This window comes from Magallana gigas, chromosome 10, assembly GCF_963853765.1.
Source record: "Magallana gigas chromosome 10, xbMagGiga1.1, whole genome shotgun sequence".
NCBI lineage: Eukaryota > Metazoa > Mollusca > Bivalvia > Ostreida > Ostreidae > Magallana > Magallana gigas.
The window spans coordinates 37,028,144-37,048,363 of record NC_088862.1 but is presented as its reverse complement, the minus strand read 5'-3'; the positions used below and the strand labels follow the sequence as shown (position 1 = coordinate 37,048,363).

General features: G+C 35.3%; 2 protein-coding genes across 2 annotated transcripts in view; both read right to left on the bottom strand.

The window, feature by feature from the left end:
* LOC117683909 (uncharacterized) overlaps positions 1-20,220 on the bottom strand; it is a 275,259-nt gene that overhangs the window by 24,722 nt on the left and 230,317 nt on the right. The window lies entirely within an intron of this gene.
* Positions 11,218-17,020, bottom strand: LOC109618803 (A-kinase anchor protein 9). The gene is made up of 7 exons (XM_066072953.1): positions 16,787-17,020; positions 15,596-15,805; positions 15,128-15,387; positions 13,993-14,275; positions 13,276-13,482; positions 12,754-12,992; positions 11,218-11,380 (listed from the first exon to the last, which is right to left on the bottom strand). Exons 1-7 carry the CDS (start codon positions 16,844-16,846, stop codon positions 11,362-11,364), a joined length of 1,278 nt encoding a protein of 425 aa, XP_065929025.1. The 5' UTR covers positions 16,847-17,020; the 3' UTR covers positions 11,218-11,361.

Genomic DNA, 20,220 nt, shown 5'->3' with positions numbered 1-20,220 from the left:
GACCCACAATTCATAGTACCAATGGTTTCCAATCTCACGTTCCAACATCACGTTCTCCCGAGAATCAAAGTAAAACCTTTGAAAAGCTTATAAGATGTGTAATTTTAAGAACATCATGCTTTTTAAGTAAATAAAACAGTATACTTCGCATACTTTTATTTCTCGGGGGAGTTTTAAAGAGTAAGACGACACTTAACCAACGTCAGCTTTGACGTCACAATAAGCACTGATAAGGGGAAATTACTCTAATTGAAGTTATTGTAAATCTGCTGAAATGACCAAAATCCTCTTAAAATCTTGCAAAGGCTAAGATAAAGAACAGCTGACGAATAAGGACATTTCTTCAGATACAGGAAACAGTTGTAAATTGCACTAATTTGGATGAATGCTCACAAATATTTTATTCACTATAATTACGGTAATTTCCGGAAACGTAACGTTATGCGTAGCAGCGCCTTTTTTTAAAGGGGGTGGGTGGGTGGATGGCAGCCTCATCCAAAAAATCTTTGCAAGCAAAAAGAAAAATAAATCATGAAAATTCTAATCCTTCAGCTCTTTAGCAGTTCAATGGTTTCCATTTATTACATGCCGGGGGGGGGGGGGGGGGGGGGGGACAACACCATGATAAGCAAATATTTTTAAGCGTAAATTAAAAATAAAATTAAACATTAATTATTTTTTTTAAGTGGAGGGGCAAATCCATGGTAAGTCGATTTTCTATGTATAAATTGACAAAAATGAAAAAAAATATAGCATGGGGGGAGCTCTATGATGAGTCAAGTTTTATATGTAAGTTTAAGAAAAAATGTCTACTGCAAAAAAAAGGGGGAAATCAATCAATCAATCATAATCACAATCACTTGAAAAGAGGAGATGCAGTGCAATGAATATTTATATATTAAAATCTTTATTATTTAACAACATTGTATCTGAGATTAAACTATTACGTTCTACATATAAATAAATAAATTATAACAAATCTTATAAACTATGAATAATGAAAATTTACTGAAAAATAGGTATGTTTTATTTTTTGGCATTCAAATTTCACGTTAATTTTATTTTATTAATTTATTATAATTCATTGTTTGATCACATGCTGTGCTCGCCCCAACGGTCGCACCGTAAAACATATTATTTTGAATATGTTTACAATGCTTTCCGATCAAATTCACACGACATTCAACTTTTAGACAATAGTCATGACGTCATCAATGTGTAAATCTACGTAACACAACCTAATTTCTGGAAAAAAATTGTCTTCAGTATTTTTTATTTGTTTTTTATCTACGTTATGTTTCTTAGATATTTGAATATGTACATAATAACTAAGATTTGTGATTTCACGGAATTACATGCAACTCAGATTCCATATGCTTCCTTAACACCCCCGCGTAATGGCGGTGAAAGTGCTGCAGTAAGAAGTTGGGTTAATTGCAGTATATGTTGATACAGTACACCTTCCCGTGAGAGCGAAGCTTAAACAAACTATAAAAACAAAATCAAGGTACTGGTGGTACTGGAAGACGCCTCTGATAAGTGATGTTTTTTAGATGAATTTATGGACAATATTAACACTATGATTTGATTATTTTTTATTAAGATGGGGAGTCATTTCAATTGTTAGTTTAAATGTTTTTAAAAATCTGAATACATTATCATGCGAGAAATTATGCTGACTTAATGCATAGCATTGGGGCTCAATCATATTTTTTTCTTTGTCTTTCACTTCAAGGTATTACATCCATAACTTAATATAATATAATATAATCATATTTAAAATCAAATATTGTTTTAAATGGTTCATTTACCTTTGGAATTTACCAACAATTAAATAGTAAAAGTTATATATCACATCTTGAAGTTAACATTGAAGTCTTTGGGGGTAAGGTATAATTTGTTAAAGTCTTTTTAATATATCATTTCAGTACAGTGTTGGTAAGAAGTTTGCTTAAGCTTTCTCCTTCTAAAGAAATAAAAAAAATTGTTGTTGTTTTTTTTCTCATTTTGATTTTTTTTTTGAGACGGGGAGCCATTTCAATTGTTAATGAAGTACTTTATTCAATAAAGTACTCCATTAACAATTGAAATGGCTCCCCGTCTCAATAAAAAAAAAATTACTTTATATATAGAGAGTATCTTTTCTTACAATTATGAAACGAGATTGAACAATGTGCATCTTGTTCATTAAGAAAAAAAATCATTGAAATGGAAAGCCTGTAGCTCTGCTCTTAACGTCATATCCGCTTACGGTGACTCCATCGACAAAATCATTAAAAGATAAAGGGGAGCGATATTTACACAAATATACACTGATTCTCTGCTATGAAACTGAACATCAATAGTGTACATGAAAACTCATGTCGAGTTATAGATCACTTATAAAATTTAAAAGAAATGCTTACCAGTTCAAAATGAACAGTGCAACAATATTTTTGTTTGTGTCTTTAATACCATAAAACCGTATATCTATGAATAAGATTCCTTAGGAAGAAAATGTCATAACGATTAAGAGAGCGTTAGTTTATCTACAAATATATTTTATAAAAACACGCACACATACATCAATACTAGAATTATATATTTGTTCACATTTTACCACATCCAACTTTTGACCTATATCCACAACAGTCGACTTTTAATTGCCATTTAGAGAAATGTTGTTTAAGGTGGTATGAGACACCTCCATGTTGTGACGCACTATCAATTTGAACAAGTGTTATTATAAAAATAGTTTCTTTTCCAAAATTGTCATTTAAGGTCAGACGACACGTTGATGGAGCATCCTTTTTGTATCTCTTAGTGATAAAGAGTTCCAATTAAAGAAATTCTGATTTTAGTCGAAATTGGTTCCAAAAATCATATCTAATTATGCCCTATTTGTACCCTTTTACGATTGGAGATAAATTTGTCATTTCAATAAGATTACATACACAATCGCATATTCTAGTACCTCACACAAATGCCTGGTAAGGTACTCTAATTTTTTTAAAGAAAGCTTGTCAAAGTAGTAGTAAGTCAATAACAAATTCCCGGAAAAAGTTTTTATATAAATTTAAGGAACGTGTCGTCTAACCCTAAAAGTGTAGCGCAGTAAGTTAAAGGTTTCTCTAAAAATTCATGGATCATGCGTTCAAATCCCGCTTGGGGTTTTAAAATGTTTACCTTTCCAAAATATTTTACAACGTAAACGGTAAAATATTGTGAAATTTGGAAATTCTAATTCGGTGAAAGTATTTTAATTATAATGTACTTTAATCCACATTAATAAAGACATATGTTCCATTCCTCTTAAAATGGTCAAAAATCATTTTTCCAATTTTCATATTAACACTGCTCCAGTAAGGCATTTTAAATAGGCAACCATAATTTGAGTGTCATTCATTTTGTTATAAGCGAGCTAAAGAGCTTGAAATTCTTTGCTTTGAAAACAAAGCGTTTGTTAACATTTTAAATGTTGAAAAAAATTCCAGTAATAGACCTAAAATGAATGATTTAAACGTAAAGAACTGTCTATAAATGCTAAAAATGAATAAAAAGATAAACAAATCAGCTTGAAAAAGTTTTTTTACTGGTAATTTGAACCTATGTAAACAAAAACAGGACACGAGCCTTGTTTACATGGCAAAGAACTGTGAGCCCCGTATTTTACTTAAAACTCTACGAATGACTCTCAAAATGTATTTTATCATTAGAAATGCATTCCTAAAGCATTGTAAATAATGAAAACAGAAAAATATTATTTGAACAAAATCGTGACCATGCATGTTCCTTTAAGCGTTGAAATGTTGTCACTGCACAAGGAATAATTAGGTAGGAAAACATTGATAATTAAATAAGTAAGTTTACGGGCATTTCCGATTACGACAAAGAGCACACGGCGGGTGTAACCGGTCAGCAGAGGATGCTCACTCCTCCATGGCACCTGATCCTACCTCTAACTTTTTAGAGGTTGTTTGCTCTGCTCTTGTTTTGTATTTTTCCTTTGGATTTTGATCACTGATCGTTATAACCATATGTCACTGATAACGAAACTCTCATTTAACAGACATGACATGCATTAACCTCAAAACTCTTCATTTAATTCATTTTATTGACAATTACCATGCATTACAGTCTTAAATATGAGTCACATAAAAACAAAACATCAAACATAAGCATGCAAAAGCTAAACATTAACTAATATATCTACAGAGAACAAAACATTAGATGAACAAATCAAAGCTAGTGCAAAATGATTGGTATTCATAAAATTGTATAAGTGTTCATTGTTGGCCCTCTTCTCTAGCGTTGAAACATTTTTTAGAAAACGACATAATCGGTCTAGCAGTTGTAATGTTTTTAGGATTGACAAGTTCCTTAATGGGATTGATATTTGCATATGTGTCCATATTTAATATAACATTATTATTCAATCTACATACATATTTTGAACAATACTTTAATTGTAATTAATTCAACACTGTCAGTCGATTGTAGCAATAAGTAACTGAAAGCAGGAAACCGTTGGTGATTTAGCCGGGAGGTTAAGGATATCCCAAACCCTCATTAAATTTTCCTTACATATAATCTTTTAAACAATAAAATGCTTTCTTTGGTGATTCATTCGGGATATGAAGGTAGCGACATTGCAGAAAAAATACATAACCCGCGTTAGCGGGTTGTGTAAATTTTTTCTGCAATGATCGCTACCTTCATTACCCGAATGAATCATCAAAGAAAGCATTTTATTGTTTATATTAACATCTTTCTTTTAGCCAATTGATAAATTGTTAATGAAAAGTAAGTAAAATTCACTAAATTACTGTTAATGTACGTAAGTACGTTAACTAAAAGAAACAGCCAAATCGTCTCCTGTGAGACTTTGAGTCTGACGTCGTCATGATTATTTCGTGCAGTGCGTGATTTTTCCTAGGTAGTTGTAGGTCTCGACCAATCGATAAACTGGGCGTGTCAAGTTTGGCCCTGTCACTTTCTTGTCAGTTTCAGCCGCTGTAGATTTCGACCAATCAATAAACGGGCGTGTAGATTTCATTCTGGCTGTTTCTATATAGCTATGAATTCACTAAAGTTTCCGTAAGAAATAGAGGGAATAATACTTGGTAGATGTAAATATTTATTTATAAATACTCATTTAATGTGGAAATCTCCCGTAAGATTGACACAGACCCACATCCCTTAGAATAAGAACATTAAAAAGAGAATCCTACCCGTGTAATTATTTTGAATTATTTTCATTCTCTTGTTTTTTCTTTCAAACTAATGACTATTAAAGAAAACACAGTGCTAAGGATAAATAGATGTATTTTATCAACGTACATATCCAAAACACTACGATTCTCTTGAGAACAATTATAAATGTGAGTAAAATTGTATTAAAATGCCCCTAAAAAATGCAGCCATAGACATACTGAAAATATATGAAAAATGTGCTTGCATTATGATCAACAAATGTATTGTAAAAATATATATAACATTGAATATCATTCTAAATGCATGGTTTGTTAATAATCAAAGAATTATGTTAAATATTGCACTAGTAAATTAACAAAAATAAATACATTTTGAAGATTTTGTTTCGTTTCAGTGTCGTAATCTTTGGTTTGTGTTTTCTTATAAAATCCCATTTTATCTGAGATAAAACAATCCCATCGGATATATACATTGATATAAATGGAAGGGGTACACCGTTTTCATTCAACCCCCGTAAACTTTTAGCTCCGTCCCTGTTAGTGGGTTTACCACCAATAATGCGTCAATTCTTAAAGTATAAATCAAGTGATCAGTATACATTGTATATACACACATTAATCAAGATGTTTCACTATTTTCACTCTTGTTTGAAAAAAACGAAAATCATGGCAGATTTTTCTATAATTCAAGGTACTAAAAGGGATCGTGACATATGTTTAGAGATATAAACTTTTATGCAATTGTTTTGCTTAACGTGCATCTTGTACGTTAGAGGATCAAAATGGAAACATTTCTGATCTGGCTTAAAAAAATATTTCTGCCCAAGATCTCTCAAAAACAACACGACTTTGATGTCACTTTCTTCCACAGACCTAATGAATTAGATATCACTTTCTCCCACAGACCACGTGACTTTGATGTCACTTTCTTCTACAGACCACATGACTTTGATGTCACTTTCTCTTCAGCATTTCTCCAACAGACCACATGACTTAGAAGTCACTTTCTTCTACAGACCACATGACTTAGATGTCACTTTCTCCCACAGATCACGTGACTTAGATGTCACTTTTTCCTCATGTAATTTCCCACAGACCTAATGACTGAGATGTCAGTTTTTCCAACAAACGGCATCAATTAGATTTCATTTTATTCTAGAGACCACATGACTTTGGTGTCACTTTCTCTTCATCACTTCTCCCTCAGACCACGGAACTTAAGATACCACATTCTCCCACAGACAACATGACTTAAATGTCACTTTTTTCACAGACCATATGTTATATATTATTCTTATCCCAGAGACCACGTGACTAAAATGTCACTTTCTCCCATAGACCAAGTAACATAGATGTCGCATTCTCCCACAGACTACGTGACCTAGATGACAATTTCTTCCACATACCACATGACCTATATGTCAATTTCTCTTCCAGACCGCATGACTTAGATGTCAGTTTTTCACATTCGACATGACTTTGATGTCACTTTCTTCCACACACCACGTGACGTAGATGACACTTTTTCATACACCACAACTATTAGTTGATATCATTTACTCTACACCATAAAAAGGTTGTAGGCGTTTTTTCTATCCGATATCACAGGACAATAATATTCTATCTCGTTTTATAAATGACACAACACTTGATAAATTAAATATTTTACTTTCAATTCAGCATCCAAACATATAATCCAATACATGACAAAACTTGTACATTAATCCACTTTTCATAAAACAATGATCCTAAATACAAGTAATATGATTGACAATAAATTAACCAAAGGGGGTTTTAATGATGCCATTATATCTCGTCATATATATTTGACAGGCATGGATAAACACAGTTGTATTGACATTATAAAAATATGTGACGGGATTTCATCAAAGATTATAACATATGACATGTAACATCTGACAAGGGCTTTCTGGACATGCAGATTTTACCATTGCATTTAAGATCTTTGATATTGGGTTAATTTTTTTTTACAGAACCACTCAAACTTTAAAAAAAACACCTTTATATTTTTAAAAAGAAATTTATGCGTTCATGTTACAAGTTTTTTTAAATAACACTTAAGTGGAATAGTTTGAGTGTTGGGCCAAATTGTGAGAATCAAATAAAGGGTCAATGTTATATGGATGACAAGATATAACAGGTTCCAGACAGTAGGTTATACAGTTAACCTTAGAAAACTATTGATAAAACGGCAGAACTGTTGTACTATTGATATATACAATGAATTCCTCTGCATGGCAGGTAGGCAGACGACACTGGGGGGGGGGGGGGGGTGGGTGGATAGATATACATGGTAGAGACAAGCAGCTATTTATGTTTAATCACAGACAGTAAGGACTAGTTTTAAACAGCAATGATCCCATTGAATATGAAACAAATATCATACACCATAAAAACATAATAATTCTATGTCTACATTTCTCCAAATAAAACTCTAACATTAATATCATATAATATTGCTATAGTCTTTGCATAATGAACAGCAACTGAACTGTTTTAACAATAGGTACAAAACAGCACATTCTGTGCCAAGTAAAATCATTGGATGAGTTCAGAATTTGCTTAAGCTCAAATAAATCATCAAACACCATGATATTCAATTCAAAAATAAAAACAATAACAAATAAAACATCTGGTCCCAACTTAATAATAATTTACATTCCTTTCTTTGGTTCCTGAAATGGCAGAACTTATGATTATTGCAGATAAAAAGAATGTTATTGTCCAACATCAGAGAGTATGGAGCCAATGAAGGTCAATGTCGAACAAGGTCACAATGACGGCAAAATAATAACAAGGTTCTCTGGATCTCACGCCTATCTCCGTGGAAATAACCTTGACCTTGGAGTACCTGGAAAATACACAAAATTTACCGTTTATAAATTGGCAAAACACATTTCATACATTTGAAAAAAACCCACCTAAAAATTCGATATACATATCAAAAGCTGGGAAATTCTAATTCTGAAACAATAAACTCCTTAAATATAATATAATTTGAATTATTTTTTATAACCTTAATGTTTGAAACAATAGCACAGAAAGTAAATATCAAAGAGTATACACCACAACAAATACGATTCAAAGAGCCTGTGGATATCAGCACTACTGAGCTAGCCTATCCGGACACACTCTATGTCTAGAGAAACCCTGGCCTCCTCTGACATACACACACTATATACTGTGTTACTGGAGTTGTGGCTTAAAAATGTGTTGATTGTTGAAATATGTCATCCTGTCGAGAATTTATTTGGATAAGATGATGGAATCATATTACTGGAGTTGTGGCTTAAGAATTTGTTGATGGTTGAAATAGGTCATCCTCTAGAGAATTTACTTGCATAATAACAATGAGTGTCAAAATAGATGGAATAAATATTACAGTGTATTAATCTCTTTCTTAAAATGCCAGTATACAGTAGTTTTAGGTGAATCTTTTTGGATCTCTAATTAAGAATAAAATTTTAAATGGACCATTCTAGTAGTTCCAGGAGCAGAAACTTGGATCTGCAGAAAATACTGAGGACAAGCCTTGTTTACAAGACGAAGAGTTGTGAGTTTTGTATCTTGCCCATAACTCTATGACTCACTCTCAAACTTCATTTGATCATAAGAAATACATTCCTAAAGAATTGTATTTAAATAATAATAATAGTAAAATTTAATTTAACCAAAATCGTGACCATGCCACTCTAAGTCATATACCATACTTTAATCTCAAACTGAAAATGCGATCTACTAATAAAAACATGCTTTAAAAATTAAAAATCAGTCTCAATAATAGTTTGATCCCATCTTTTCCCTTTCTAGACTTGACAATACAAGTCATTATTGTTAATGCTGGGGATGGGGGGGGGGGGGGCATAAATCTTAAGATATTTTAAGACAAAACTTATGAAACGAAAAATATAATTCTGTTAGTATTTATAAGTAGTGAATAATTTAGCGTATAAGGTATTTAATATGGTATAAACAAGTATATAATTATGGGTTTTCAAGATATATTTGATGAAATCCTTTTACTCTATACCAACAATGACATTCCTGGTAATTTACAATTGGTCTATAATATGGATGGGTCGTGTACCTTGTAAACAAATCCCATCCTATATAATTTTAAATGTGGCTTATTCGGGCTATAACAGACTGTATAACATGAATGATTCCTTCACACAAGCCCCACCCTTAATAATTTATAATGTGGCTATAATGTGAATGATTCCTACACACAAATCCCATCCTTTATAATTTATAATGTGACTATAATATGAATGATTCCTACACACAAATCCCATCCTTTATAATATATAATGTGGCTATAATATGAATGATTTCTACAAAAATGCCCCATCCTTTATAATATATAATGTGGCTATATTGTGAATGATGCCAACACAAATCCCATCCTTAAAAATATATAATGTGGCTATAATGTGAATGATTTCTTCACACAAATCCCATCCTTTATAATTTATAATGTGGCTATAATATAAATGATTCCTAAACACAAACCCCACCCTTTATAATTTATAATGTGGCTATAATGTGAATGATTCCCACACACAAATCCCATCCTTTTTTATTTATAATGTGGCTATAATATGAATGATTCCCACACACAAATCCCATCCTTTATAATATATAATGTGGCTATAATATGAATGATTTCTACAAAAATGCCCCATCCTTTATAATTTATAATGTGGCTATAATGTGAATGATTCCTACACAAATCCCATCATTAGTAGCAATACAACACAATCACCATTATATCTAAAACACACAAAACCATCACAAGCACCAAATGGACAGAGATTTGAGGACATCACAGACAAAGGTTTATATACAGAGGAATCAAACGCCCGTCAGACCCAGTCTTTTAAACCTTACATCGACATCACATAATGTCTGCTACACTTTCCTCATCTGTGATGAAAGAACACAAAGTGCTTATTAGTGGATCTGTACTCAAAATGAATGTAAAGATGCTGATGTGCAACATGTATTCAAAATGAGTGTAAAGGTACTGAATATGGTGCAACATTTACTCAAAACAGACGCAGATGCACCACCGATTGGTGATCCTATTACATTTCAAGCAGTGGAAAATGAATAACAAACAAATGTGTCAAAATGATGTTTTTTTTTCTGACTGACTGGGTTATAAATTAAAAGGAAAGTGTGTTTGATGAAAACAATGAATTTTTTAGTTTTGTTTAAAACTGTTTGTTGCTTTTAAAAAAAATAAGCAGTGCAATAATAGAAATCAATTTCGTTATGTCATCACAAACTGTTTTGATTACTTTTTCACAGCCAACAAATTTTAAAGCCGATGCGAAATTTAGAGAACATTCTTGGATTTAAACTTGACCCCTTGCAATACAATGGTGTCACTTTTGAGACTTAAACCTTCATTCTCACTCACCCGAATCCATCCCGCTGAGTCTCTGCTGCAGATTCTCAAGTCGAGAGATGTAGTCATCATGGGACGAGGGCTCGCTGATCCTGACTCGACGTGCTGGAGATGAGTGACCAACTTTTGTGGGGTTGGGAGAGGAAGAAGAGAGTATTTTTCTGCAAGAAATAAAAAAAAAATTATTTTGTGATAGGACTTTCTATGAACTTTCTACATTTAAACATCTATGAAAGTTTTAAAAGTTTTAACTTTCCAAAATTTTTAAACACATTTTGTGGTCAAATATTGTAAAATTTAAAATTTCTAAAATAGTGAAAGTAGTTTGATATTTTCTGTCTTACTTCTCTGGTTTATATAGCTCACCTTCTAGCACCTGAGTTTTCAGAAGTGGGGTGTGGTTTGCTGCTGTAATCCCGCGTGGGGGGTGTGGTATGGACAGAGAAATTGCTGTTGACATGGTAACTATCAGAAATCCCTCCCACTGACTGATAAGGAGAGATCCCATTGGTTACTCCATTGCTGTTGACATGGTAACCACTAGAGGCTCCCCCTAGTGAGTGATATGGAGAAGCTCCATTAAGGAGGTCTCTCTGAGTAAAGCTGGAAGACAAATAGGACGGACTGTATGGAGACTGATGAACACTTGAATGCAGGGGCGATGATGCGTGACTGTTGAAGGGTCCGGAGCCGTTCACGCGTGATTGAGTGTTGATGCGGGGTGGTGAGAAACTGTTAGAGTTGGGTGCGTAACCTGTAAATAAAGAGACGTGTCTTATTACAATCAGACGTGGTTTTACCGTCAACTTGATCACTCTGTGGAATGGATTTGTGTCATGAAAGACATTTATCATGTAATTTGTTTCTTATGTAAAAATTAAGTAAAACACATTTTTTAAGATATTCTTCTCAAAATGGTTCTATAAATTTTACACTGGAGTGAAAATCAATTATCTCATACTGAAAATGACCATCAATTGAAAATTAAGCAAGCTATGGCATGAGTATGTCAGTAAAACTTCTATAAAAACAAGAAGTCCATGGGCCACATCGCTCACCTGAGCAACAATAAACATATTAAAATCAACTTTAAGGCCTCATATACATAATATCCAAACAATGTTGTATAACAGGTCCTGAATAATTTTTTTTTTATCAAACTTAAATCTAACCTAACAGAGGATGCTTTCACGTAAGTTTCAGCTTTTCTAGCCAAACTGTTCCTGAGAATAATATCTTTAAAGATTTTTCTCTATATATTCATATTAAAAGTTTGACCCCATTGTGGCCTCATCCTACCCCTAGGGGTAGATTTGAACAAACTTGAATTAACACTAATTGAGGATGCTCGAGCTCACAAAACACAAACAGCTTTTCCAGCTGATCGGTTTCAGAGAAGATTTTTAAATCTACTCTATATATTCCTTAGTAAAATTTGACCCCTCATTGTGGCCCCACCCTCCCCCCAGTGATCATGATTTAAATAACCTTGAATCTACAATACCTAAGGATGCTTCTACTCAAATAACAGCTTTTCTGGAAAAATGATTTATGAGAAGATTTTTGAAGAATATTTACAAATTTTCATGATTTTTAATTATCTCCCCTTGAAAGAGGGCGTTACCCTTCATATTAACAATCCCCTTAATCTAAGGATGCTTTGTGACAAGTTTGGTCTAATTTTAATTAGATTGGTTGATATTGGACAAGTGGTTCTGGAGAAGAAGTGGAAAATATAAAACGTTTATGGACAGATAGACAGACGGCAGAGCTCACATAAGCTTTCAGCTCAGGTGAGCTAAAAACTGAAGAATTACGTCACCTTGTTGGAGGTCGACTGTGCCCCCCATCACGGGGGATCCCACTCTGGTGGCTCTCTTCCACTTCCTGACCAAGAACCGCATTCTGCAAGAACAGTAAAGGGAGAGAAATCTACTGCAGCTGTTAAGATACATACATCAATGTGCTTCACTTACCTTTCATAATATACCTAACTTACATCTACAATATTCATAACAGTATATTTCTCCAGGAAAATTAAAAACAAATAAATATCTAGGCTGAACCACTACCACACTACCAATGAAGCGACACACTTGAACATGGTGACCAGTCTGACATACTGACCTAGTTACAGCCACCACAACCCTGGCAGCACTCCTAAATGCGGTGACCGGTCGGCGGGGCCTGGTCCCTCGCTGCAGGTCCTCAGGGGAGGGGTAGACCCCCATCCTGGCAATCAGAGCCAAGGTGGTCTGCTCACAGTCTTGGAATCCCCCCAGTAACAAGAGCAGGTACTTCTTCTGGTAGACCAGGGCCTTCCTGTAACTGTCCGCCCGCAGGTACTTCCCGTACAGACGCTGGATCTAAATACAGATCTACCGTCATCAGAATTTAATCACAGTAAACCGAAATCAATATAACAAATGTTGTTCAAACTTCAAATATTAATATAATGGTTATATGGATGCATTTTTCATTTATACTACCAGTTTTTGTATTTAATCCCCTATCTCTTCTCTCTGTCATTTCCCTATCTCTCTCTCCTCTCTCCCTTCCCCTTTTCTCTCTCTCCTCTCTCACTCTCTCTCTCTCTGATTCATTACCCTATCCCTCTCTCTCTCTCTCTCTCTCTCTCTGATTCCTTACCCTATCCCTGTCCCCCTCCGTCCCTACTCCAGCGATGCCTGACCTTCGGTCTCGTTCCACTCTGAGGTCGGCCCGACATTGGTCAAGCTCCTGTTCCATTTGATTAAGGGCCAGCTGTAGCGACAGCCTCTCTTTGGCCCATGAGGCGCGAGCTTCCAGGTGACGGTTTTCCTGATCCGTGTGGTTTTCACTCGTATCATGGCCATTCTACAGTGAAGAAAAACATTGACTTATTAAATACTTCCTAAACAAAGAGGCCCATAATGACCTAGATGTGGGTACACATATCTTGAGGTTGTAAGATGCCTCAGCTAACATGGTTATATCACTCCAATAACGTATTTTTCTACTGACTTACAATCCTAATTTTGAAGCACCTTAATCTTTTCCCTGATGTCTGACATTCAGAATCCCTTTTTCTCTATCCATAGTCTTACATTTATACCTGACATTCAGAATCCCTCTTTCTTTACCCATAGTCTTAAATTTATCTTCAGATTTACATACTCAACATTCAGAGCCCCTCTTTCTTTACCCATAGTCTTATATTCATCTCTAGATTCACAAACCCGATGTTAGGAACCTATTTTCCCTTTATCTACAGACACCCACTCCACAGACAAACATTCCTGCTGTTCGGCACCTCTCTGCCTTTATCTACAGACCAACATACCTGCTGTTTGGTACCTCTCTGCCTTTATCTACAGTCAAACATACCTGCTGTTCAGCACCCCTCTGCCTGTATCTCCAGATTTCCTCCTCTAGGCGCCCAAGTGTGTTGCGTAGCTCCATCTTTTCCTCCGTCAGTCTGGACACAAAGTTGGTCAGCTCAGAGTTGTGATGTAACACTCGCTGGTTCACGGCCTGAGTGCTGGGTCGACTCGTCAGACTGTCCATGGTGTCCGACTCTAAGGCAAGTGGTGTCTGAGTTTGTTTGAGTTCACTCAGTAGGTTCTTGAGAGATTTCTCCAGACTCTGGACATTAACTGAACCTTCAACACTACAAAACCAAAATCTCAGTTTAATCAATAAAAGAAGTTGCTGCCAGATTTAAACTTCTATAAACTTTTACAATCTCCTTTGGTAGAGGAGTTATGTATTAAGATAAAGGAAAAAATTCAACTTTAGAGCTGATACATTTGGACTTCTTTTTACCGAATAAAAATTTATGACCAAAATATCACATACAGTGTATCATACATGTTTACCTCCAGTGGTGAAAAAGAGGTCGATTTAGAACCAAAAAGGTGTAGCATTGTGCGCGGCCTTTTTCAGTGTATAAAATTTGAAAGTACATGTGGATCTGACAAGTAACAGAACGTCCTTTTGACCTACATTCAGACTGTCAGTTTCCCATATTTACCCTCCCCCTCAATTAAGTTGCCCATACCCAAAGGACCTCTTCACCGATATTCCTACCTGTATTCATAAGTTGTCATCCGTTTCCACCTTTACCCCTGTTATTGCCTTACCCCGAGGATGGCTGATGGCTGATCCTGATACTGTAGCATTATATATTGCAGACTCTGACTTATACTCTTGAGCTGGGTCTGTAAACATTCTCCCATTATCCCCCCTCCCCCTCAAAAACTTTAGCTGCCTTACCCCAAAGATGGCTGATCCTGATACTGTAGTATTAGATACTGCAGACTCTGACTTATACTCTTGAGCTGGGTCTGTAAACATTCTCCCATTATCCCCCCTCCCCCTTACAAACTTAAGTTGCCTTACCCTGAGGATAACTGATCCTGATACTGTAGTATTAGATACTGCAGACTTATAATCTCGAGCTAGGTTCTGAAAACATTCTCCCATAATCCCCCCTCCCCCTTACAAACTTAAGTTGCCTTACCCTGAGGATAACTGATCCTGATACTGTAGTATTAGATACTGCAGACTCTGACATATACTTTCGAGCTGAGTTTTGTAAATGTTCCAGTGATCCGGATCCTCTTCACTGCCCTCTGAGTCTACTCGCTGGTGAGTCGAGCGTAGTTTCTCCTGCTGTAGTTCCCGAGTGGCTTCCATCTCACGTTCTCGAGTCTCTGAGACTTGATCCTCTAGATCTAGAACTCGCTGAGTAAGTCGCTGAATTTCTAACTCATTTTCATGCTTAAAAAAATCCAAGTAGATGCTGAAGCAATTATCAAACATTCTCAGTACTCAAAAAACCTCCAGAAACAATTAAATCAGGCAAATTAGCAATAAGACCCTTACATTTAGAATTCTGTATATCATTAGAGTCAAATAGTTTATCTCTTGACATTTTCTCTGCACACACATTATTTGAATCCAAACATCACTGAGAACACATCATTACCATCTTCATTTTCTGGTCGTCCCTCTCCCTCTCCAGCTGTCTCTGTGACCGACGCTCCGTCACTTTCTCCGTGTCACGATTTCTCTCCTTCTCGTTCATGACATCCTTCAGGGATTTGACCTCTGACCTCAGAAGTTCACGTTCAGACTTGAGCCGCGAGACTTGGTCACGTTCGTGTTCATAGTGCCGAGTGATGTCTAGTTTCTGAAGCTGAACAAACACAAACAATTAGTTAAATGTTCAAAGCAACTCTCTTTTATATACCACAGACTTCATTTGCTTCCTGCATGCTTTTAGCTGGTCATTTCTGACGAGCCAATAGCATGCTGGGAAAAGTTGAAATCATGTAATTCAACAGAGCAATAACAACATGTAGATTATGAAAATGACCTAATGAATAATTAAATCTATTATATCAACTTTATGTTTTTAAATTCATATCACAGACTGTTCCACTATGTGTAATGAGCAAGACACAATGTAATGAGTGAGACACAATAACTCCACACTCATTCACCTGTATCTGGTCTATCTCGTTCTTCATCTGGCAGCAAGCCAACCTTTCCTGCTCGAGCTCGTCTTTGAGTACACTCGTCTGAGACTCGAGAGCAGTCACCTGAGATTAAAGCCTTTGCTTTTCTCACTCCACTGAGTTTTTGAGATCTCTAACTTTGGCACGTTCTGATTCTAACTCAAGCTGCATGTTCTCAAAGATTGAGTTTTCTCAATCTGTACTCTTGGGGAGTGAGCGACGCTCATTGTCCAGATTCTCTCCGAGTTTGTCATTGATAGCTCTCACCATCTCTATAGCTCTGTATAAAAACTGTATCAATATTAATGTTATGTACAACTGAACCATATTCTATAACATTTATACTAACTCTGTTCACTAGTACATGTATATATACAACTGAACCATAAAACCTTTATACTAGTATAAAAAATCTCTCTAGAGAAAATAGACATTGATTTAAATAAAGCCTAAAAAATCAGTGATACAGTTAAAATGAAGGACTTTAATCCTCCATATCAGCACCTAGCAATATGAGTGTTAATTGCTGTCAATTGAGGTGTAGATGACAGTAAAATCATCATTGAAATAGTTGATTTCTCTCGAGTTTACTGTTTGTTGACCCTCATTATCTCAGTCTACTGTCTCACTGAGACAGAACACCGTAGCTCACAACTCACCCCTGAAGGTCGTTTGATTTGGCCCCCTCGTGTTCCACTCCTGTGCTGAGCTGCTCGCATCAAGCCTTGTAACCAGACTTAGTGGATCTGAGATTCTTCCTCTTGAAATAGAGTTCCAGGGCCACCTTCTTGAGTTCCTGAGCATTCTCGGCTTGGAGTCTACGATCTCACTCAGTATTGGATCACTAGTAAGTCTTAGATAGTACAAATCTAAACACTAATAGTAATTAATCATTATTATACCCGCACTTTCTAAAGAAAGTTCGGGTATATTGTTGTTACCCTGTTCCGTCCGTCCGTCCGTCTGTCCGTCCGTCCGTCCGTCCGTCCGTCCGTCCGTCTGTCACGTTTTACTTTCTCAAACTGCTCTTACATCTTATAAACCAGCAAACTGAACTCTTGGAGTTTGATTTGGGGTATCATGTTGTTTTGTAAAAAAGTTTCAAAAATTCTCTGTCAGTCCTGGGGGTCAAATAATTGGTAAAAAATGACGTTTTTTCACAAAAAACCTTCTTCCTCGAACTCCTCCTACATTTTCAAAAGTAGACAAATCATCTTTTGGAATATGTTTTAGGGTATCCTATAGATGCGCAATAAGGTTTCGGAATTTTCAATTTTGTCCTGGGGGTCATTTAATGGCTAAAAAATGACGTTTTTTTACAAAAAAACTGGTTTAAAAAACGTCATTTTTTTTAAGCAGTAGCCAAATGATCTTCTAGAATATGATTGGGGGTGTCATATTGAGGCATGATCAGGTTCCAGAATTTTTTTTTTAATTAAGGGGATCAGTGGGCAACAAAAAATGACGTTTTTTGGCAAAAAAAATATGGTTCCCAGAACTCCTCTTACAACTTTTGGAGTAGCTACATCATCTCTTGGGATATAATTGGGGCTGTCCTATAGATGTGCAATAAGGTTTTAAAAATTTAAATTTCATCCTGGGAGTCAAATAGTAGCAGAAAATTGACGTTTATCACTAAAAAATCAAACATTGATCCAAGAGCTCCTCTTATGATTTAATGGATAGACAATCATATCTTGGGATATGATAGGGACTGTTCTATAGATGTGCAGTAAGGTTTTCAAAATTAAATTTCATCCAGGGAGTCAAAATGTAGCAGAAAATTGACGTTTATCACTTAAAAAAAAACATAGATCCTAGAACTCCTTTTATGATTTAATGGATAGACACATCATATCTTGGGATATGAAAAGAACTGTTCCATAGATGTGCATTACGGATTTGAAAAATTAAATTTAACCCTGAGGCCCATTACCTACCGGTACATACCTTTTGATGCCCTTTAAGGATCAAGAATATATATGGTTAAGGGGTGGGGATCTCAACCGTTTTCGAGATATTCGTGCACTTCCTGTTCAAGGGGGGTCATGACAACCCCCGGGGCCCATGACCTACATACCGTTTGATGCCCCTTGACACAAGGTACAAGAATATATATGGTTTAAGGGTGGGGATCTCAACTGTTTTGAAGATATTAAGGGACTTGCTGTTTGAGGGCGTCAGGACCACCCACAGGGCCCATGACCTACATAACATTTGATGCCCCTTGACATCAGAAACATGAATATATATGGTTTAGGGGTCATGATTATAACAGTTTCTGAGATATATGGTAATTTTAAATTCCTGGGGGGTGGGGATGACCCCAGGGGTCAGATCTAATAAACCCTATATATTGCCAGTAACAGCCAATATATGATTTTGAAAACCCTATATTATTATCTTTGTCCGTTTTCAAGTTACCATTTACAATAGAGTCTATGATTCTTTCTACAAGGTTCAATGTTAGACCCCACACCCTTTTGACACCCCCCTCCCCCCCCCCCCCCTCTCCCGAAAAGTGGTTGTCTAACCCAAAATGAGAAAAATCAAACCAGGGTGCACAACTAGATTTGCAGGCCTATCATATCCTAGAGTTTTGTACAATTATGTTCAGCCATCTCTGAGAAACAAGTTCAGAGCAGAAAGAAGAAAAAGAAGATGAAGAATATATACATGTATTAAGAACCGTACAAAAACAATAAGTCTCCAAACTTCATTCAGGAGACTTAATAATTAATAAAGATTAAATAGAGATAGGATCATCAAACATCAATAATTTAAAGATAATTGACAATTTCTGATTCTAAGGGGGTCATGATGACCCCTTAGGGTCATGACTTACATGCCATAATGATCTGATGCGCCTGCATGACCTAAGGAGGAATAATATCTTTGGATTAAGGTGGGGATCTCAATGGTTTTTATGATATTTGATAATTTCAGGAAGAGCACTTGGGATCATGACCTACATACCATCTTAAATGCCTTGAACAAAGAAACAATAATATAATATGTACATGATATATGATTCAATTTAAGAACCCAGATATAGATCAATCATCTGTTTTGTAATACTTCCTATGTATATATACATATACATGTATTAGTTTGTGTTTTGTTCTATAATATTCATGTTCATGACTGTAGTATGGCTTAGTCTTATTTTAAATTACATTAAAAAATTGTCAAATATATGACTTGGAACCCCCACTCCCAAACAAACTCAAATATAAACTGTTCTCTCTCTCCCCCCCCCCCCCCCTCCTTGTCGAATAATCTATTAAAATCAAAATATAATTTGGGTGTCTAAAAACTTTTATAAACTGGTAAAAAATGTTATTCTTAAAAAAATTACATCTTGCATAATTGACAAATGATCTATTGAGATACGATCAGAGGTCATATATCTACCTTGGGATCAATAAGTAGTATTCATTGACAAGTTAAAATTAATTAATAACAATAAATGATTCAAATTATAAATGTTTATACTCCACATTCATCCCCCCCCCCCCCAATCTAACCTGCTTATAAAGATTCAGTCTTCTTAATACATTCTTACATGTGTACAGTAGCAAATTTTAAACCATTTCTTGATTGCTTTTTCTCTTGTGATTCACATTAACATTTTGGAAATTGCTTAATTCAATTTTTAAGATTTATAAACAAAATGTTATATGCATCACTGCCATGTGTATTCACCTATTTGGGGCAATTGTAAAGTCTCCTAAACAAAGCAGTGACATCATTAGGCTAGGAATTACCCACATGGATCAAACACTACTGTATAACATATGAATAAGATAAAATACATTATTATTTCTAGTTCTAAAATGTCAGGGTGTCTCCAAGGGGGCATAATCTTACAATACAATTTTACGCGCAATGACACAAAGAGCAAAAATAAATTAAACGGTTTAGGGATGAGGATCTCAGATCTCAGAAGTTAACAAAATATACAGTGTATCATATCATTTCCTATTTCATAAGGTGGGGGGGGGGGGGGGGGGGGGTTAAAGACAACACCTGGGGGTCATTAATGTACTTTACACCAGTTGATGCATCATAATGACTTTAGAAGATATTTTGT

Bases quoted from the DNA above. Each gene is read 5' to 3' on its own strand.
- LOC109618803 (XM_066072953.1), bottom strand. From the start codon at position 16,846: ATGCGAGCAGCTCAGCACAGGAGTGGAACACGAGGGGGCCAAATCAAA. The intron at 13,483-13,992 runs GTATGTTTGACT...TCTTCACTGTAG, and splicing joins AGAGGGGTGCTGAACAGCAG to AATGGCCATGATACGAGTGA. The intron at 12,993-13,275 runs GTAAGGAATCAG...ATCTGTATTTAG, and splicing joins CGGAGGGGGACAGGGATAGG to ATCCAGCGTCTGTACGGGAA.